General features: G+C 45.8%; 1 protein-coding gene across 1 annotated transcript in view; it reads left to right on the forward strand.

Annotated features, from left to right (window-relative positions):
* The window catches only part of MIB1 (MIB E3 ubiquitin protein ligase 1), a 208246-nt gene extending 185995 nt beyond the window's left edge, over positions 1-22251 (forward strand). The window contains exon 21 of the mRNA XM_080920200.1: positions 22161-22251. Coding sequence (XP_080776326.1) covers positions 22161-22202 — 42 coding nt within the window. The 3' untranslated portion in view covers positions 22203-22251. The remainder of the gene's footprint in view (positions 1-22160) is intronic.
* Positions 22252-23209: the final 958 nt, after the last annotated feature.

Below are 23209 nucleotides of genomic sequence, written 5' to 3' on the forward strand. Positions count from 1 at the left end.
CCCTACTCTTCCTTCCAATGCTGGGCTCCTCTCCTAACTTGCCCAGCAGCTCCTGGGAGCCTCTCCTGTTTGTTCTTGTAGCTTTCAGTCTCACAGGACTACCCTTCGTCCATGATCACACATATAGCATACATAGAAAGGGCCAGTGGGCAGTTTGGTAGGAGAGTGCGTGCTTTGTATGGCCAAGCCCAGGTTCTAGCTTCCCAAACACCATTCAAATCAGCTGCTCATATCTTTCTGCTGCCCCGCACTTCACAGATATCTTCCAACTAGTCCTAAAAGGCTGCCTGAGATGATTTTGACCTCCCGAGGTCACCCTCCCCCCTTTCCATTGACTGAACATCCCGTTTCTCTATGTGGGTGGCAATGAGTCACAATGAATGACCCCTTCAAATTAATTATAAAATGCTGTTCTGTAAGGGCCTGTTGGGGTGGGTTGCTGGGTAAAAAAAAGGTGTTAGAGTCCAAGGCTTTAATCACCAGAGTTGAGCAGGGAGTCCCAGGTAAAACCAGACCCTCTTGAATATTCCAATACAGATGGACAGAGTTCTGTGTGCAAGCAACATGCAGGACCAAACATTTTCTATTGGTATTCATGCCACTGAAATGAGATGAAAAACAAACTCTTCAATATTAGATACATACATGTATGCCCATATAGGTACTTGCATGTGGATGTCTGTATGCCCATATAGGTACTTGCATGTGGATGTATGTGGGTCCTTTCTTTTTCTTTTCACTTTATCCTTCAGTTTCCTACACAGAGTTGGAAAGATAAAGCAAGACTGACATTGTCACTCTGACTGTGGGACTTTGCTCTCTTAATATTTCTTCAGTATTAAGAGACTTCCTTGAAAGACATGCTGAGACTGTACACGTATGCACCTGTCCTTGGGAAACTAGGGTTCTCTGGCCCCAGTCTAGAGAGAGCCCTGTAATCAGAATCTACTCAACAAGGCTGTCAGGGACTTTGTCTGTCCATGGTTAAGAAATTCTGTCCTCAGCACTCTCCACACTAGCCCTGGCAAGCAGACAAGTGGACTTAACACAGGTTGGTCATGGCAGCGCACAGCTGTATTCCAGCACTGGGCACTGAAGTAGGAGGGTCTTGAGTTTGAGGACACTTGGGCTACCTAGGGAGAGTGAGAGATGTCTCCGAAAAAGAGGAGTATTATACGATGGGAATTATTCTGTTACAAAAAAGGGAATCACATTTTCAGGGAAATGTGAAGAGGAATAAGCCAGAAAGATAGACAGGGATCTCATTTTTGCTCCCATTTGTGTATATTAGATTAAAAAAAAAAGACATGAAAGGAAAAGGTGGGGGAAGGGCTGGAGATGCTCGGGGGTTAAGAGTACTGACTGTTCTTCCAGACGTCCCGGGTTTGAACCACAGACCCCACATGACAGCTCTTAACTGTCTGTAACTCCAGATTCAGGTCTCCCACCCTCTTCTGACCTAGTTCACCAGGATTGCATGCAATGCGCACACTTGCATGCAGGCAAAACACCCATGTGCATAAAATAGTAAATAAATAAAAAATAAAAACAAAGAGTCCCTGGCTTCCAGATAATAACTAAACGGATTCATATCAAAGGGGGAGCATAGATGTGATGTACATTTATAGATTCCTTTTGTCTCTTTGACATAGGAACAGTTTCACTGCAGTCCTGTCTGATCCAGAACTTATCATAATCCTCCTGCCTCAGTGTCCTGAGTGAGCAACAATACTCAACAAATTCATAGTATTCTTCTCCTCCTCTTCTTAAAAAATGTAAAGGTGTTTGACAGTATGCCTGGATAACATTTAATTTTATTTTTAAGTGTGTGTGTTCATGTGTGTGCATGACTGTGGTCATATCCCCTGGGCTGGAGCTACAGGTGATTGTGTATCACTTGGCATAGGTGCTGAGATCAAGTTTGTGACCTCCGGAAGAGCAGCATGTGTTCTTAGCTGCTGAGCCATCTCTCCAGCCCATATTTGTAGAATTCTCCCGAGGCTTTTTGAAGTGACTTTGGACTTTGGGTCATCTTGATGGTTAAACAGCTGCTTGCTTAGAGCAAGACCTTCAGGAATGGGTGTCATGGAGTAAGGGGTGCTGTTGGGATAGCAGAGGTAGGACTCAAGGTCAACAGAGGTAGGGGTCTGTTGGCAGAAGGCAGATGGCTCAGAAGGGATTCTCCTCTGTGGGGTGAGTTCTCTGAAGGTGTTGGAGGTCTGAGGGGTGGATGCTGAGAACTTAGCTTATGCAGAATTGGCAGAACAAGCCTTTCATAAAAATCAGTGGACAGCCAACCACTCTATCTGCAATTTCTCACTCTTACTGTTGAGCTGAGGACCAAGCCCAGGGCTCAGCATCTGCTACAAAAATGCTCCGTCGAGGAGCTAAACCCCCAACCCCCTCCAATCACACATACAGCAGATGGTAAGAACACAAAGTCTGTTTATTGTCAATAATAACCTCAGGGCTAGAAGGATATTTTTTGTCTCCTGGTTTTGTCCAACTAGTTGGGAACTTTTGTCATCTGTTGCTTACCAGGTAAGTGACCTCTCCTCAGTAAGCCTTTTTGGGGGGGTGGGTAGGGCAAGACTGTGGAATGGAAAAATACAGATAATCAAATCCACAGTTGTTATGAGGGTTCAGTGAGACAATGTATGGAAAGTAATGAGTCCTCTGACCTGGACTGAGAAATTGCTGGATGACTTGCAGCGGTGAAGTAGGAAACACTGTTGCCGATGCTAATACCACTGTGGCTAAAGGTGAAGTGCAGGGCTGGGGAGAGCCTGCCACTCACGAGGCAGAGGACTCAAAGCTGAAGGTTATCTTTGGCTGTCTAGTAAGTCCGAGTCTCAAAAAAAGGATTAAGACATTAATAAACTTGATTGATTCAAGGAATTAAGCAGACTCTCTGTTCTCAACTGGGACAATGGTGGTAACGTGAGTGCGGCCACAGACAACGGCCACATCGGTGACGTCATTGTGGGGCACAGCTAATGGTGGCTAGCATTTCAGTTGTTAAACTCTCCAAAAGCCACTTCCCTCAGGTTATCTTTGTGATTTACACACACACACACACACACACACACACACACACACTCACACACACAGTCACACACATACACACACATACACACACACATACTCACACACAGTCACACACATACACACATACATACTCACACACACACTCACACACATACACACACATACTCACACACACAGTCACACACATACACACATACTCACACACACAGTCACACACATACACACACACAGTCACACACATATATACACACACAGTCACACACATATATACACACACACAGTCACACATACACACACACTCACACACACAGTCACACACACACTCACACACACACAGTCACACACACAGTCACACACACACACACACACACACACAATGTTTATAGCACAAGCCCAGGTACAGACAAAGAAACCGAGGCCTAAAAAGCCCAGGTCATTGGCCTGAGGCCCAGGCTTGTAAGTGGATCTGGAACTGGAATCCAGACTGAGTGACTCCCTAATTTGTTTTCTTAACCTCTACATGAGCTTTCATGTTACACACACACACACACACACACACACACACACACACAAACAAGCAAAGTTCTCCTTCCTCTGGTTGCCTCACATACCCTGTTTGCTTTCTGCTTTCTGGCTTTACTCTCTTAAGAATTTTAAGAAAGATGTATCACTGCAGGAGCAAAAGAGCCATGTGAACACTCAAGCGTGCCAAGCAAGGTGTGTACGGGTCCCCAGTGAGCACGGGCAGCTGTGGAGATGTGGTGATCCTCTTGTGGGGTAGCATCTCTGCGGCTGTAACCTCAACAGTCTCAGGGGCACGAGAAGTGTTTTGAGGCTGAATCGCACGTCTAGTTGACAAAGTAGAGACAGAAAGCCCACCCTAGCTCAGGAAAGACCCGGATTTGTGGGGTGCATTATCTTTCCCTCTTTCCTTCCCTCCCTCCATTCTTCCCTCTCTCCCTCCCAACATTCCTTGCTCCCTCTTCCAGATACACTCTCTCTCTGGGGACAGGGTCTTACAGCCCAGTTTGTCCTCAAAGGAGACGTGAGACTGAGGATGACACTGCTCCTCTGAGCTCCAGGATGAGGTACGTAGACAAAAAGACTAAGCGGCTATGAAATCATCAAATGGTAACCGGAAGTCAGTGTGCGTAATTTATGCAGATCATGCCTGTCCTACAAGGCCACATGGAGCCAAGTCCAAGACTGCGGTGTGCTAACAATCCTGATATTGTAATATAACTACATAATTTCCCCCTCTCTTGATTCTTCTGACTCTACCTCCTAGTGCTGCACATGGAAACATGCTCACTGTACCTGACTGCACATGGAAACATGCTCACTGTACCTGACTGCACATGGAAACATGCTCACTGTCCATGGCTGCACATGGAAACATGTTCACTGTCCATGGCTGGCAGCTTACATTCTTACCTAAAAAAACCAACCCCAATGTACCCATCTCTGTTTCTCAAAGTCCCCTACACCTGATTCCACCTCCAAACTTTCAGTCTATAAACTCCAGATGTGGCACTTGGGAGGCAGAAGCAGGCGAATCTCAGTGAGTTTAAGGCTAGCCTGGTCTACAAGTGAGTTACAGGGCCAGCCAGGGCTTCACAGTGAGACTGTATCAAAACAAAATTAACTATATAAACATTCTAAAGCCGTTTTTCCATATGTTTGAAAACCAAGGACATCTACATATTCCCCCTTTCCACAGTATTTGACTGTTACGTAAGACTCTCCTGTGTCCAATATGAATTTTTAATATCTTACAGATATACAATTGTATTCCAACAGCATAGAAAACTTGAGGCAGACATTCCCAATAGGGGTGAGGTTAGCTGCTAAAATGCTTGCTGAGTGGCCCTGCCTCAGCAGAGGCTAGTGGGGCAGCATTTGGGGCAGAATTTCACATTTCATTCTTCCTTTTGGTCTGAGATGGCATTTTGCTGTGTAGCTCAGGCTAGCCTGAAATGGAGATGTTCCTTTTGCTTCAGCCTTCTGGCTTCTAGGATTGTAGGCATATGCCACCAAGCTTGGCTTGTTTGTGTGAGTGTGTGTGCATGCTGCATACTCACACATACATACTCATACATGTACATACTGCATGTATGAGTATGAGTGTGTGTGTATGAGTATTTGTGTGTGTGCATGCCTGTATGTGAGTGTGATGTGTGAGTGAGCATATGTGAGTGTGCCTGAGTGTAGGTGTGTGCATGCCTGTGTGTGTATGAGTATGTGTATGTGTGTGTGTGTGATGTTTGGGACTGATCCTGGGTCTTGTGCATGTCAGGCTAGCACTATACTTCTGAGCTGTTTTCTCAGACTTCATTTTCCTTTACTTTTTACGTTAAGATAGGGTTTCTCTAAATTGCCCAGGCTGGCCTTGAGCTCACAGAGTAGGCCTGACTTGAACTTGTAACTGTCCTGTCTCACAGGCTCCTCAGTGACTGAGATTATAGATCCTTGTCACCAGGCCCAAAATATGGCAGGCTTTGTTCTTATTTGCACACGGAGTCTAAAGTAGCCCAGGCTGGCCCTGAACTCGGTAGCTTGAACTTCCCTCTTGCCTCTACTTTACAAGGGCTTGAGTTTTAGGTAAGTACCACCATTCCCAGTTTATATGGTGCTGGGATCAAATCAAGCACTCCATCAACTGAGCCATGACCCCAGGCTGGTGTGATATTATAACTGAGATGATTTATTACTCCCAGAAAAATCTGAGTAATTTCCAGTAGATCCTTTCCAAAATTTCTGGGTCATAAGAATTACTAGAGATAAGTGAGGCTAGACCAGGAAAACAGGCCAGTCTTTAAACTGAAACTCAGGCATGGTTTACACTGGGTTCTCAGGAGGGGACAAAGGTGAGCTGTGACCGCACGTGCTGAAGCAACTCCAGTCCTTAATAATGCTCCACTTAACAAAGTACAACAGTACTTCACTAAAATACCTCTTTTTATTAAAATTCCCCTTGCACAGCATTCCACAAACTGGCATAGGGGTTGGGGGATAGATACCTCCGTTGTCAGAGAATCGGAACTCTCAAGCTCAGAGCCAAAGGGCCTGTGGGTTTCTCTCATTCACAGTTATCAGAAAAACAGGGCGGGAGCCAGCCTGCAGCACCAGGACCCCTCCTTGTATCAACAGGCCTCACAAACAGAGGAGCGCAGCAGCCGCCTTTTACACCGCCTGGTACTGTGCGGGAACCAGCTCATAGGCTCCGGAGAAAGTAAAACAAGCGCTGGCCCTGTTCTGATGGTAGCCCGATATCACTGTCCCTCCAGCCAGGGCGCCATTGTTCTCTCGCCCTGGGCCCGCCCATGTCCACTCCAGGCAGTGCTGATAAGTCTGCGTGACTCGTGTTTGAGTTGGGGTTGTCCAATCCATTACTCAAAGGAAGGACGTGGGCTTGCTCTGGGAAGGGCGAACTCTGGTCTCGAGGTCTGGGAGAGAATAGTAATGATTTATGATTAACTGATGACGTCAAGGTTATTTGGCTTCACTCACTACTGCTGCCGCTGCTCCTCCGTACAGATTATGCTCCACAGAGGTCTAGGTGGTGAATAACCAGAGAGAGAGAGAGAGAAAGAAAGGGAGAGAGAGGAAGGAGAGGGGGAGGGAGGAGAGGGAGAGCAGGAAAGAGAAAGGGAGAGAAAGAAAGAGGGGGAGGGGAGGGAAAGAGGGAGAGGGAAAGAAGGAAGAGGGAGGAGAAGGGGAGAGAAAGGGGGAAAAGGAGGGAGAGGGACAGGGAGAAGGACAGAGAGACAGAGACAGAGAGAGACAGAGAGACAGAGAGGAGGGGAGGGTGGGAGAGAGGGAGGGAGGAGGAAAGAATCAGGAGAGAAATTACCATGTTGCAGCACTGGACATCCTGCAGTTCAGCAAGAAGAGAGGGATTCTTTGTTTTTCCCCAAGGACATTGTACCCGCCAATGGGCATGACCGGGTAGAGCCTGCTGGTAGAGCTGTCAAGGTAGACTAAATTATTAGTGACAGTATTTGAATGAGATCAACATTTTGTTTAACTTTTTCCAAAGTCAAAACTTAGGGTTCCTTGAATGAAGTTTGACCTGCTAGCTAAGAACAAACAAGACATGCCACGCTTCCCTGGTGCCCACTGGAATTAGGGCTCAGGGCAGTGAGGGCCAGGACAGGCAGAAAGGTGGGCGCTCTGGGCAGTTCCCGGGACCCGGGACTTCTGCTGGCTTCGTGCTTAAAGAGTTTTTCTCCAGAGTCAGAGAGAAAGTAAAATAAATGAGTGTATTTTAAAAACTGAAGTATTACACAAAAGGATGGCCGTGTTACCAGGCATTACAGTAGCGTGTGCTTGAATTTGAGATCAGCTTTGGCTGGTCTATAGTGAGACCCATTTGAACAGAGAGAAGAGTGGGAAGGCAGAGCTGGTCTTTGTTTTAGTGTTCAGTGCTTACCACAAAGGGTGAAGGGTGATGTCACACAGATAGCAGAGTGAGGCAGGACATAGCTTCCAGCATTCCTGATGGAAGGACCGAGGCTCAGCTTTGGAAAACAGTCTGATTTAAAGGATACAAATTTGGCTTAAAAGCTCTGTAACTGTTTAAGAAATTAAATGGCCCCTTTATTTTCCAAGTTAAAGCTAGCAAACATGGAGAAGGATGTGAAGGAGCATCCCTTTGTTCCAGCACTCAGGAGGTTGGGAGGAGGCTAGCAAGGGTAGCCTGGGCCTTTCTCAAAAACAAGAAACACCTCAGACATGGGAACATCCTGCGTGTGGGAGCCAACAGCTGCCTTTTCTCTTAATAGCGGTCTCCAGGAAAACAATACTCTCCAAGTGGACATGTTTTACTCCAGGAAGTAGGGTGTGTATATATGTGTGATGTATGTATGTATATATGTGTGATGTATGTATATATGTGTGATGTATGTATATATGTGTGATGTATGTATATATGTGTGATGTATGTATATATGTGTGATGTATGTATGTATATATGTGTGATGTATGTATATATGTGTGATGTATGTATATATGTGTGATGTATGTATATATGTGTGATGTATGTATATGTGTGTGATGTATGTATGTATGTAATGTGTTTTTGTATGTATGTGTGTATGTGTGTTTCTGCATATGTGTCTGTGTGTGTATGTGTGTGTATTTCTGCTGTGTGTGTATGTATCTATGTATTTATGTATGTACATATGTGTTTAACTTTTTCTTTCTAAGATCGAGTTCTAACATAGAATTTCGAATACCTTTTGTCTTGGAAACATCACAAGCAGAGGCCAGCCAGGTGGCTCAGAGGGTAGACGTCCTTGCCGTGAGATCAGACGCCTTTAGTTTGCTCCTTGTAACCATATAAAGGTGGAAGGAAACAGCAGACTCTACAAGGTTGTCCTCTGGCACACACTGCATATACACTCTTGATGACGATGACGATGATGCTGAATTATTAAACACATAAAGAAGATGGCCACAGGTTAATTTGTCATGTAGCCTTTGTAATTATGTCCCAAGTATAACCCATGGTTTGAAAAAATAACAATTTGCTAAAAATTCTAATATATATCTTTTTATTAGAAATAGCATATGTGCTGATTAGGGTGTTATTACACAGACTTTACCAGCTAGCACCGGAAGCTGGCCTTTATTTGATTACGGTTTCTATTACAAACGGTATTATAGGTTCCCAAAGCCAAACTAAACATTTCAAGAACACTGACCACATGTTGATAGAAGTCATCACTGGCTAACTGACTGATTGGCCAATCGAGTCATTAAATAAGTAAATGCGTTAAGTATTTCATTAACTAGTGTTTCTTCTTACAAGTTTCTCCTGTAGGTGAGGCCATAACCCAGCTAAGGGGTACCAGAAAACGAGCAGCAAGAACGTACACCAGGGCTCATGGAATGGCTCAGCTGACAAGCGTGGTGCCCAGGACACACCTGAATTCTACTCCTGTCACACACATGGCAGTAGACTGAGTCTGCAAGCTGTCTTCTGAGGTCCACTGGAGTGCCACAGCATTCGTGCCCCACACATGCATAACAAACAGATAAATAAATGGAATTAGAGAAGAGGAGGCGTATCAAAAGTGAAGGCGATGGAAGGTACCAAGTGTTCTGAGTTCTTGTTACTGATCAAACCTCTCTTCTCAGCTGTGCCTTAGAAGACCTCTTTTCTAACGTTACTGCAGTCGACAGTGGCCCGAGCCCTCTCTAGACTGTGAGATCTAAAAGTGAAGAAAAGGTCCCATGTGCTTAGGACTCAGAGTAATGGAATCAGAGCCGTTTGTCATGACTGACACCTGGTATGTCTCCACCTTCCTCGGAGACTTCCCCTTCCACATGTGACTTCCCTGTCACTGGCATTAGCTCTGAGTCACTTCAGCCCTCCAGAAACGTTAGCCGATGGGGACTCTTCTGTCATTTTGAAAGCTGGAAGAGCTGTTGTCTCACCGTGCTGGCCATGGAAGCAGAGAGTAGCTGCTCAACATCTGAGTTGAGTAACTAAGGAAGGACTGAACCACTGTTCAGCGAACTGCCTTTAGACCTGGGCCATCTTCCCAGCCTTTGCCTTTTACCTTTGCCTTTGGCCAGCCCCCTTTCCCATCTATTCCTCCTTTTGTTACTACTGATGCTTTTACTCTTCCTTGTGGGCCAAGAACTCATTAATTAGGAATTGGTCTCTCTGCCCCTGTGGATCTTTTTTGGACTTTGCTCTAGTTGATTTGCGATGGGGACGGAGGCCAGTGCTGAGTTGGAGCCCATGAGACCCAGCCTTGGCGCGGGGAGCATGCCTAGTAATTGGCTCTGCTGAGCATTCCTAATGCTTTTGTAAATCTTTTGAACCCTGTAAGTAGCCAAGCTCATAAGATAGCTTAAGCTTAGGCCTGGAAACCAGCCACTCTCAAATACTAATTCAAATGTTCCCCATCTAGACTCAATACTGCCTCTTTCCCAGGGTCCCTACCAGGCATTTTCATACAGAGTTATCCCTTGGGTCTGATCTTATTTGGATAACTTTAATTTCTTCTCATAATTCTGGCATCTCAGAGTCTCTTTAACATGACATCCTCAACTTGTTTGCCTTATTTTAATGCTTACTTTGGTAAAAAAAAAAAAAAAAAATTGTGTGTTGTGTGTTTGTATGAGTGTGCCTCTGTGCCACAATGTGAGTGTGGAGGTCAGAGGGCAGTCTTGGTATTGGTCTCTACCTTGTTTGAGATGCAGTCTACCGTATGTGTGTGTGTGTGTGTGTGTGTGTGTGTGTGTGTGTGTGATGCTGCATCTGTGAGACTAGCAGACCTGTGAGCTACATCAGAGGGGTTTCTCCTGTCTTCACCTTTTATCTTACTGTAAGATTGATAGCATTGCAGACATGTGCTTTTACTCAAGTTTTGGAGAATCTTAGTCCTTATACCTCACTAGCCCACTGAGCCATCTCACGCCCACTGAGCCATCTCACACCCACTGAGCCATCTCACACCCACTGAGCCATCTCACACCCACTGAGCCATCTCACACCCACTGAGCCATCTCACACCCACTGAGCCATCTCACGCTCACTGAGCCATCTCACACCCACTGAGCCATCTCACGCCCACTGAGCCATCTCACGCCCACTGAGCCATCTCACGCCCACTGAGCCATCTCACGCCAGGGTTTCCTACTTTGCTGCTTGTTCTGGGTAAAAGAGACATCATGCTTTCTCCTGGGACTCATGTCAAATTCCTACCTGCCAATCTACGCATCGTCCCTGCCCACTTTGAGATGGAGTCTCCTTGGCTTGGGCTGGCCCTGAACTTGTGATGACCTTCCTGCCTTAGCCTTCTTAGTTCTGGGATTTCAGGCTGATATTGTAGCAAAACCTGCTTGAAATCCAGACTATGGATTGCTCAGTCACCGCTTTCTATGGCCACGAGCAGATTCCTTCTTTCCGAGAGATAGGAAAAGACCCTGAGTACAAGACTCTATGATTTAGATCCCTGTCTGGTCCTTGAAGAATTTTTGTTTGTTTAGTCATTGATCCATTCTCTATCTACCTGTCTGTCTGTCCATCTGTCCACCCTTCTACCAACCCATCTATCTGTCTGTCTGCCTGCCTGCCTATCTACCTACCTACCTATTTGTTTATCTAGCCCATCTATTTGTCTGTCTGTCCTGTCTATCTATCTATCATCTTGTATGTGTGTATGTGTGTACACTAATCACACACATTGAGATTAGAGGACGACTTGGGGGAACAAGTTTTCCATCAGGCGGGTCCCAGGGATTGAACTCAGGTCCTCAGGTTTGGCCGCAGATGCCTTTGCCTGCTGAGTCTCTGGTTCCTGAGTGTTTTTCTTAGAGCAGAACTCCACGCTGCTTTGAGATGAGTTGTTAGTGGTTCCTCCTTTGTCTCCATGCACACCCAGTTCCTCCACTACTATGTTGTAAAAGTCAAAATGTTTACTCTACATTCACATTTTAAAACAGTGACTCCTAAAAGACATTTTTTTTTTTTTCTCCAGAGAGGGCAGGATCTTCAGAAGCATGAATGAAGCAACTGTGGCCTTTGTAAAACCCTTTAGGATGAAGGTGAAAAGGCCTTTAAGCAAACACTCAGTAATGGAAAAATCAATGAGAATGTTCTTAGGAAAAGGACTGTGTGGCTGTCACCTTTCTTTGCTCAAACAGCTCGCCTTCCCTCTGATAGTCACAAGGTGACATTAGACTGCTAGCAATGAATGGCTTTCAACTTGTCAGTCACTGTTTTACAATCGGGATATTTCCCTACTCCATTCGATGGCTGTGTGTAGAGTATGGAGCAGATATTTCCTGATGAGCATTTTCTGTTTACCAGGAAGATACTTTACTAGTCCCCTATAACAGCCTCAGTTGCTGTTTCTATAGCCTGTTGTCTTTGGCCAAGGTTAACAAGAAAAGGTTGACAAGTGGCCACTGGCTGTAAGGAAGCCTTCACACGCTCTTGCATCTCATCACTGTCTGGTACTGTTGTTTCAATTTTTGTTGTAGTTTGAGGCAGGCTTACTGTATAAACCAGGCTGTCCTGGAACTCACTTCAAATTCCTAAGTGCTGGCCTTGATTGCCATTATAGGCTACCACACCCACACTAAGGGTTCCTTGCTATGATCTCGGTTCTGGTTGATATCAAACCAGCTTGACAGTGAGCAACAAGGCTGCCCTTTCTAGGCTGTGTCAAACAGCAACATTTCAAAATCATCAGGCTGGGGTTTGGTTAAAGAGATCATGACATATACTTACAATCAAATGTCTTTCAACTAATGAAGAAAAAAAAGAAGACAGATTTTACATATTTCCCTGTCTTTCTGCTTTGTATTTTTATGTTATCTATTCATTAAGTGTGTTGGTTAATTTTATATTGCTGTGAAAGACACCATGGCCAAAGCAGCCTACTGTCCTCCCCCTGGCTCCTGGTGGCAACTCCTCCATTTGTAGCATGAAATTAGTGCCCTGCAACTTTCTTATCTACATACTTCATTCTTTTTCTTTCTCCTCTTCCTTAAGAGCTCTTCCTCCTGTCCCATACTCCCCCCTTTTAACCATGTAACAGACACACATATACATACATGTGTGTATGTATACATACACACATGCTATTTTAGATACAGCTGCAACACTCGATCTGTGTCTTTTTGTATTTGCCTATTTTATGTAACACATGCATTTTAACTGTATCCACCTCACTACAAATGTCATGATTTTGTCTTTCTTTATGGCTGTACAAAATTCCATCCTGTGTATATATCACACTTTTGGTATCCATTCATCTGTTGATGGATGTCTAGGTTGGCTCCTGTTGGGATTCTGTAAACCCCACCCCTCAGTTACCTAGCAACAGCCAGGTATACCCCACCCCTCAATTACCCAGCAGTAGCCAGGTATGCTCCACCCCAGTGACCTGACACTATAAAAGGAGCTGCTTGACCCCTCCTCTCTCTCTTGGCCTCTCTTGCTCTTGCAGCCTTGCTCTCCCCTTTCCCTTCCCCCTCTCTCCCACATGCTCATGGCGGGCCTCTACTCCTCTACTTCTCTCTCTCTCTGCCTCTACCACCCTCTTAACCCTCCCATGACCTGTATAAACTCTATTCTGTACTATACCGTCGTGTGGCTGGTCCCTCAGGGAAGGGATTCCCAACATGGACCCCCCAGAGGCATCTCCCTTGCCCTCAGGCCTTGCCACACCTCCATGGGCCATATGCCCCCCACTTTCTTCATCCTTCCCCTAACATTGGTGCCGTGACTCGGATCGTCATCCTTTCACAACATTGGTGCCCTGTGACTCTTCCTTTCAGTGACTTTTCCTTTCATTGGTGCCCCGTCATCTTTTCCTTACAGTTCCATTTTCTGGCTGTTGTGACTAATGCAGCATCGAACGCTAATGCACATCTCTGTGGATGTAGCTTTGTAATTCTTTGGGTATTTACCCAGGAGTGGGATATCTGGGTTATGCGATGTTCTGTTTTCGGTTTGGAGCAATCTCTCTGCTGATTTCCACAGTGGCTGCCCACATCACTCTCTCACCACAGGGATTCAGGGCCCCTTCTCCACATCCTCAGTGCATCTGTGAGACTTTATCTTCTTCATCATAGCCATTCTGACTCTGTGGGGATGAAATGTCAGGGCAGTTTTAATTTCTGTTTCTCAGAAGGCTGAGGATGTCAAATCCTTCTCCAAGTGTTTGCTGGTCATTCAGCCCATCAGCCTCAATGCGGCACATGGAGTACTTCCTAAAGCACATTGTTTAGTTCAATGTTTTTACTTTAAGATTTATAGATAATATACATTACATATGGGTAGGAGGGGAAGAGGGGGAGGGGCGCTACTGAGACCATGTATGTCAGAAAACATTCTTGGGAGTCGGTTCTCTCCGTGTGCCTTGTTTTCGAGGCAGGGATTCTTCTATTATTTTTGCTACCACCATTGGGCTGATTTTCTTTCTTTTTTTTTTAAATATTTATTGGATATTTTCTTAACTTACATTTCAAATACTATTCCCTTTTCAGTTTCCTGTCTGGAATTCCACAACCCATCTCTCTCCCCCTGCTTCTGTGAGGGTGCTCCTCCACCCACCCACTCGCTCCTACCTCCTCGCCCTGTGAAGGGGATTGAGCCTTCAGGACCAAGGGCCTCTCCTCCCGCTGATGCCCGATAAAGCCATTCATTTGCAGCTGGAGCCAGGGGTCCCTCCATGTGTACTCTTTGGTTAGTGGTTTAGTCTCTGGGAGCTCTGGGGAGTCTGGTTGGTTGGTATTGTTGTTCTTCCTATGGGTTGCAAACCCCTTCAGCTCCTTCAGTCCTTTCTCTAACTCCTCCATTGGGGACCCTGTTCTCAGTACAATGGTTGGCTGAAAGCATCATCTCTGTATTTGTCATGATGTCTCAGGAGACATAACGTCTCAGGAGACAGCTGTATCAGGCTCCTGTCATCATACACTTCTTGGCATCAGCAATAGTGACTGGGTTTGGTGACTGTATATGGGATGGATCCCCAGGTGGGCAGTCTCTGGATGGCCTTTCCTTCAGTCTCTTCTCCAAACTTTGTTTCTGCATTTCCTCCTGTGAGTATTTTGTTCCCTCTTCTTAGAAGGACTGAAGCATTAAATCCACAGACTATATGAAGCTCAAGAAGAAGAAAGACCAAAGTGTAGACAGGCTGACATTTTTGTCTTGCCTCCTAAGAGTGCTTGCGTTGGCATTATAGACGTGAGCCATCTTGTCCGGCTTAATGGATGTGGGTTTGGAACTCAAGGTTGGGTTCATGGCTGTGTTCTGAGTCATCTCGCTGGCCCAGTAAGTGACCTTTTGTGTAAAAGCAAGTACCAGATAGTTTTAAAATTAGACTTATTTGCTTATTATATGCTTTCCAACTGTGTGCCTGTGAGAGCATTATGTGATATGTGTTGGACATTTTAGGTAGGAAATTGTTGCGATACAAGAAATGGTTAGCTGATGTGGGCTGCTGTTCAAGGACGGGGGAATGGAGAAGAGAGAGTGTGAGAGACAACTTTTAATTGGAACCCTGTTATGTGGAGAAGAACTTTATAGTGTGTTGACTTGGTTCAGCTCAACCATATTTCCCAGAATTCTTTATTCTGTGCTGTTCCAAAGAGCTTGCTGGATGAGCTGGGGAAGTAGAAGTAAGACCCTGTGTTTTGTTACCTGCTGTTCCAGTGCAGTCAGGGGCAGCTGTCTGAGTTTGCAACAGGTCCTTTCCCTTGGACAGAAACCACAGCCTTGCTGACAGACTGACTAGTTCTGACTCTTCTGTTGGCTAGAGTACACCAGCTTCGCCTGCAGCACACAAGGGCTCAGCTCTGAGCACAGATGTCTTTGCTTTCCCATCTTTTATTTTTAAGCAGACTTGAGGTTTCAGCTTGACCTTGATGTTCCCCACTTTCTATTCATTTTCTTTCAGATTCTAGCATCAAATGTTGAGATAATAGCATTACATAGTGTTTTAGCAGCCTCTGATGTTAGATCACTACATGCAACAAATCCTTTATTGTATGTATATAACTCTGATGGCTCTTGGAATGAACTCTAATACAGAACTATTAGATTTTTAAAAAGCATATTCATGTATTATCTATTCAAAATTAAATAAACATTTCAAGTACATATCTAAAAGTCAGACGTAAGTACCATATTTTAGATCACACTGGGGGCTAAAGAGGGATGGCTGGAGATGGCAAAAGCGGGGTTCCTCTCTCTGCTGCTCCTCCGCCTTCAGAGAATTTTAAAGATTTCCTTATTTTCAGCATGTTGGGCATGGTGCACTTAGCTCTGGTTTTGTCATTGTCCTGGTCATTGCTCACAGAGACGGATGAACAGGCACCATGAGATTTGTTTCTCTCTCACTAAGTTTAGAAAAGTTTAGGCCACTTCATACTCACCTATTCTCTTTTGATCTTTCTCTTTAAAACGATGTATGCTACATACATTTGTAAGTGTGTGTATCTGGTGTGTATGGGTACTGCCATGCAAGTGAAGCCAAAAGAAGGGCTTCAGACTTCCTGGAGCTAGAATTACAGGCCATCGGAGCGGCCTGATAGGAAATGAATTCCAGCAAACATTCTTCACGGCCTCAAACAGACCAGGCTTTAAGTAGGTGCCAGGAACCAAGCTATGGTATCATGCTTGCGTGTCTGCATCTTCCTGACTAAGCCTGGGCCGGGTAGTGTAGGATTTAGTTAAGTTGGACGTAGTCAGTCCTTTAAGGTTTTCCCAGGATGATCTTTGTGGCGTCTCAGCTGAGAGCCTGTGTTCAGGCTCACTGTACACAACTGCCTCTGTCCAGCTCTCAGTGTCTCTACTGGACTCACAAGCCCCAGAGCTGTCCTTAGAACATCTCTCAGGTCTCCCTTGCACACCACAGCATCATGTACAGCCAGGAGACCCAAGGACAACCCTATCTGCTGTCCTTCACATTTCCTTGTATTATTTTAAACAAGAAGTTTATTTAATTAAACAAAAGAATGCTTGAGTTAAAAGGAAAATGATTAAGATTCATTTTACCCAATAGTACCAGCTCAATAAATTATTTTCAAAGTTACTGTCTTCATTTGATGTCAGTACAAACAGAATATTGGCCTTTTAGTTTTAAAAAATAAGTTTAATGTTCTTACACACACACACCAAGCACGTCTGTACAGTGAAGGGCTGGGGACAGGGAAATGAAAGAACAGAGAAAGCCATGCTGTGGCCGTTAGGGCACATGGAGACCAAGTCTCTGGTTTCTAACGGAAACACTATTCTTGGTCTGTCATAAAGTTCTGGAGTAAGCAGCACCTGTCTTTGAGTAGCACCTGCCAGCGCTGGAATGTATCAGTGGCACTTCACCTTCCTTTTCAAGCCATGTGGGTGTGTCTGTCTCACAGACTGGCTGCCCATCAAAATACAGTGTGAGCTGCCTGTGGACAAGTTCTATGCTCATAATGGGCTTTTATTAGTTTGCCAAGGGGTGTCTGCTCCTCAACTCTAACCAGCACCACAGAACCACCCTGCCCTGCAGCCTGCAAATTAATGTGAGCCTTGTTCTCAGTCTTGTTGGTCATGGTGTGCCCAGAGTTAACTCAACTGCTGTTTCACAAAAGAAACACCAAGTTACCCCTGCTGGAGCACACAGGCTGGGCCTTTGTGTTCTTCCTTTTCCTTCCTTCCTTCCTTCCTTCCTTCCTTCCTTCCTTCCTTCCTTCCTTCCTTCCTTCCTTTTTGTGAGACAGTCTCTATGTAGTCCTGGCTGTTTCTAGAACTCTCTATGTAGACCAGGCTGCCTCAAGCTCACAGAGCTCCTCCTCCTGTCCCTGCCTCCCCTGGGATTAAAGGTGTATGCCATTACACCACTACAGCTTCTGTTATTTCCTCAACAATTTTATTCTTTTCATTTTCTCTGTTAATCTATTTCTGGAACTTCTTTTGAAGACAGAACTTTCTGGATCGAGCCTCTTTTGTTTGGCTTCCCCAAAGAACAAATTTTTACAGGATTTGTCTCTGAACAGCTAACTTCCTGTCCCTTATTTTCCCATAAGAACTATGACTGCTCCTTAGCAGCTCTGCCCTCCAAGCTGTCTCTGTGCCCTCACCCCAGAACACTGATGAATGTGGTACTCACCGTGTATGCCTCCCTCCTCCCAAGGACCACATCCTTATGGATTGTCTAATGCCTAAAATGAGTCACTTCCTAATTTTGTTTATATTTACAATTGCTTTAAGGTTATGGAGTGATCAATGGTGGCTGAAGTGGAAGTCTACCCCTTCCACTCATGTTCCTGAATAAAATTGATATTGCTAACTCAACCTTGGCTTCTTATCCTAGGCATTCAGTCTCTCCTGTCCCTGTCTATTACCGTAGCATAATCAAATCTCTGTTCTGATGGCAGTGGACAGAGTTTTGTTGGTCTGGATGCATAAATCTGACTCACTGATAATCGGAACTGTGCTGAGACATATCCATCTCTGCCCACTGGTTTTACCGCAGGGAATATCCGTTTGTTTACTTTGTCTGTTTCATGTCTTTGAATGCCTTTGAATCCCGTCTCCTACCTCACAAGCCTTACTTGCAAATGTCTAGCAAACAGCTTCTCATCCTGAGTATTCTGGGGGATTTCTTTCCACCTCTGCTGAAGGCTCTGTTCCTGGGACCACACTTTGCTCTTCTGACTTATTTCCTTCTACACATGCAGTGTGAAGGCCAGAGGACACCTCGTGGGAATCAGTTCTCTCTTTCCACCATGCGGTCCTGATGGTGGCACTTAGGACCCTGGGTTTGTGTTCCATGTCTTACCTGATGAGCCATCTCCAGGCAGAGTTACTTCATTTTCATTTCTGAGAAAGAATACACAGCGTATCTAAAATATACTTTTACTTTTTAAAAAAATAAAACATTCATTGCCTGCATGTCTGTCAGTGTACTACCTACAATTCTAGGTGTGAAAGCTTAGACTCGGAGTTTTGAATTAGTTGCTTCACTGCCTTCTAGCATCCAGAAGCGCCTCTGAGAGCCAGGTGGCGGTGCGCACCTTTGATCCCAGCACTTGGGAAGCAGAGGCAGGTGGATTTCTGTGAATCTGAGGCCAGCCTCAAGTCAATAACAGAGATAGTTCTAGGACTGCTAAGACTACACAAAGAAACCCTGAAACCCAGTTATTTAATTAGCGTTTATTTAATTAGTTACAAGTGTTGGCTACTGAGACTTTGTAGAAATTGTCTCTGGGCATCTTTTCCAGATGTGGAGTTCAAGTTCAATTAGATTTGACAAAAAAAAAAAAAAAAAAAAAAAAGCTTAGTTTCCCTGTGTCTGTCTCTCAGTCTCTCTAACTTCCCCCCACCTCACCCCCTCTCTCTGGGATCTTGCCATGTAGCCCTGACTGATCTTGAATACAAGACCATCTTCCTGCTTCAGCCTCTAGATGACTGGGATCACAGGCACAGGCCGTTGTGTCTGGTTGAAATGTTAGAGCCCAGGTTAAGAACAACGTTGCCATCAACTTGCAGAATAATGAAAGCCTCATGACCTGGCAGCCCGGGAAATGAGGCTGGGCCCCGTCAAAGGCCAGAGGGTGCAGGGCTATGCTGAGCTATGGGGCCACTTACCTCATCTGGGAGACTTTAGCTCAGGCACTGCTCCTTCCTTGCTTGGGAGGAGGATGAGTCAGCTTCCAACCTTCCTGCTGGGAGCTAATAATTAACTGTCCCCATTTCTGCCCCACCCGGGACTCGGCTGCCTCCCATCTCCAACTGGGATGGCATGGGTGCGGCCAACCTTGGAGATGGCAAGGCTAGACGTTTCCAATTAAGGTGATACCCTTATCTCCGGCTGGTCTCTTCTCCATTAATTTACACCTCTTATCTTTTGCCATCTAGTGTCTCCTTGCAATGAGTGTCTCCTGGCCAGCATGCCCGCCTGCACTCTGTGCTCTCTGTGCAAGCGCCCTGTCCCTGGACTGACCCCTCAGAGGGTCTCATTTGTCCCCCTGCGGCCCTCCTCAGGCCTGACCCTGCCCAGGCTCTCTTTGATCTGTCCCTTGCTTCCTCTGCCTTCACCTAGAATTCTTTCTCCTTTTCAGGCTGGGTCCCAGCCCATTCCAGGAATTCTCCTGACTCTAGGAGACAGTGTTTCTTAAAGTCAGACCCCTTTGTCCTTCCAAAAGGACAGGAAGGCAAAAAAGTGGAAGTGACCACTTATGTTGTCAGAGGACGAGGCCTTGAGCACACAGAATGCGTCTCCTGTGCTTCCAATCAAAAGAAACAGGGAGCTGAGGTGGAGAAGCAGGAAGTGAGGGGCCTTTTTGGCAGATGTACCTCATTTCTGCAAGCACTTAGGGGTCAGGTGCCTACTGTGTGCAATGTGTATGTGGGATTGAGCTGGGTTATAAAGCTGGCTAATCTGTATTAATGATGAGCAGGCTCTCCTGAGCCCAGGGCACCAGAGAGTGCGGACACAGTAGAAGGAACTTGGGGCTGTCTGTACCATGTGTAAGCCATAACATGGGGAGCCCCAACTTGTAAAGGAGGCAGCGGCCAGAGGCCTGGTTCTGGTCAGACCACTTCCTGGCTTGGGTTCCAAGCTGGCTTCACTTGGTTTCCAGATGGCTTCTAAGTACAAACTGCAAGGTTGCTGGGCCCTCGGTGCCTTGGTCTCTCCAGGCTGGAGTTCCCCTAAATGTAGCTCTGCTCTGTCTGGGCGCTCTGCCACCTACAGCAAATAGAAAAGAGTGTGTGTCCCTACTGTTGCTGTCTGTGTTTGCTTAGGCCTGTGGGGGTGGCGGTCAGGAGGAGCAGAAACACCTGCTGGAGAGAGGACACTCGGCTGGGACAGTCATCCGGGTGGCCCGGGAAGACTTTTCCAGGTGTGAGGAGAGCTAGGCATTGCAGCCTCGTCATACCCAGGTCTAAGTCTAAAGGGAAAACGTAAGGCTGAAAAGCTAAACCCCAACCTGGCACCTGCCACCTGTGTGTGCCCCGGAGGAGGCCAGGGCACCTGAAGAACACAGAGAGGTGCACACTTAGGGAAAGACCTCGAGTTTGGCGCTGTGTGAGCTGGAGGTCATAGGAAGGGCTTCAGAAGAGAAAAACGTAGTCTAAGTTAATTAACACACATACTTACACACACACACTCACACTCATGCATATGCACACACATACTCACACTCATGCAAATGCACACAAACCCTACAGTTCCCACCAGCAAGTAATAAATGAATGGAAGGAATGTAAAAGAAAGGAAGAAAGGAAGACAGGAAACAAAGGAGGAAAGGATAGAGGACGGACTGAGGGGTTCTGGGTGTGGCAGACCTCATCATGATCACTCGGAGTGGGAAATGACACAGGAGAGAACAGCAGGCTTGGGCCTGAACCACTGGACCACAGAGCTGGTTACTAAGAAGGCAAAGACTGTGACCTCCCTCACCTGGCCTGTATTCCCTTGGATGATAAAATGGAAAGAAGGCCACCTTAGGTGTCTGTCACTAGGCCTGTTATATCATTCATCAGCAGTGGGAAAGGTTTAAAAAAAAAGGTGCCCAGCCAGACCCTGGGTGCCCAGCCAGATCCTGGGCTTCTGCGGGCCAAGGCCCCCCCCACACCTCCTGCTGCAGTCTGAGACTGGGTCAAGGTAATCCTGGAGTGGCATGAGAGCCCCTCCTCCCACCCCGCCCCATCAAGAGCGTGCGTCCTGTGCTTGGGGTTTGCTTTCTCTAGCTTCATGGAAACCCGAAAACAAGCTCAGCAGTTTAGAGCACTGGCTGTTCTTCCAGAGGTTGTGAGTTCAATTCCACATTGCAGCCCACAAGCTCCTGTAATGTAGTCCGTGGGATCTATTGTCTTCTTGTGTATACCCAGGCAAACATCCATATACACAAACACACACACACACACACACAATCTATCTTAAGAGCTGGGGACATTCCTGCAGCTGCAGCATGCTATTGGGCTGGTGTGAGGATCAGGGCAGTGTTTGATGTGCCTTTCCGACCACTCTGTGAAGACAGAGCCGCTGGAAGGTACCGTACTGTTAACTCAGGGGAAGGCGTCCCTTAGCCAGCTTCACACTTAAACTGAAATCTGCGTCAGGACAAGGCTGGTAAAGCCAAGGTACATCAGCCTTCAAAACTTCACCAATGAAAGCATTTCACAGGTAACCTTTTTGAAGTGAAGGGGGCTCTTAGCTACTTATTAAATATTTACCGTAGACACGTCTGTAATCCCAGAACTAGAAAGGTTAAGATGGGGAATTGGCGTGCACTTTAAGGCAGCCTGGGCTCCACCTGAGTTCAAGGCCAGCCTGGGGTATGGAGTGAAACTCTGCCTCTTTCACATATAGAATCTACTGATGTTACTGTTACTTTTGCTTTCAGTATCAGCAGCAGAGAGAAGATGCTATAAACTGGGACTTTGGAAGCAAAGTTGTTTGTTTTTATACAGCTCTGGTGGCACTGTAGACCAGTCTGGCCTCCAACTCACAGAGATCTGCTTGCCTTTCTCCCAAGTGCTGGGATTAAAAAAAAAAAAAAGTGCCACTGTATTTGGATATTGGAAACAATGTTTAAAAATCACAACCTAATGTTAAAGGAGAGAGGATATATGTATATGTATGTATGTAAAGGTAAAGGAGAACACAGCTGAACATGGACAGCACCTGAGGTGAGATGTGGAGCTGGATACCACTGCACAGTAGTCATGACGACAACATCAGCACCTGTACCGAGACTGCTTGGAACCCCGGCCACAGAGCAGAGAAGGCCACGCTCTCCCAGGCTCTGGGGGGTATTTGTGTGCCACCAACTGCAAACAGATGCTACTGGGTACATATTAAAAATAAAATTACTATTTTAGGTTTTTTTTTTTTTTTGCTTTTCTCTTTAAGACGGGAATCACGTAACCCAGGCTGACGCTAAACTCTGTATGGAGCTGAAGAAAACTTTGAACTTCTCATTCTCCTGCCTCCACTTTTCAAGTGTTGGGATTATAGGGATATGCAGTCATACCCAGATGGCTTGTCTCATGTTTTATTTATAAAATGTAAATCATGTGTATGCGTGTGTCAGGGGCAGGAGGGCATGTACTTGAGTGTAGGGACGTGTGGAGGCAAGAAGAGGGAATTCTGCAGAACTCCTGGAGGCTGAGTTGCTGGTGTGAGTGTTGAAAATTGATCAACGACCTCTTAAGAAACGGTATGTATTCTAAATCATGAGGTCATCTCTCCAGCCCCATTCCTCATTCCTTACACAGGCAAAGAACCCTTTAAATCGGTGACTGTCCTCAGGGCTCCCAGGTAGGTGAGCATATGGAAAGGGTCTATTAAACTTTTCAGGGTATAGGAGACAGAATTGATAAGACACAGGGGATCTTTCAGTGTTGAAGAACTTCACACACACCAGGCAAGCATTGTATCACTGAGCTCCACCCAGAATCTTTGTTTTGAGACAAGATCTAGCTGTATTGCAGGCCTCAAACTCATGTGCTTAAGTGATTCAAGACAGATCGTTTCAATGTATTTTACACACACACACACACACACACACACACCGAGCTATGTAGTGTACCTTTGTAGTGTACCTTGAGGAAAATGTATTTTCAAACTGGAAATTAGCCTGGTGGTGAGTACCTTGTATTCTCAGCACTTGGGAGACTGAGATAGGAGAATTGCTAATA

The sequence above is a fragment of the Micromys minutus genome (genome assembly GCF_963924665.1).
Source record: "Micromys minutus genome assembly, chromosome: 8".
NCBI lineage: Eukaryota > Metazoa > Chordata > Mammalia > Rodentia > Muridae > Micromys > Micromys minutus.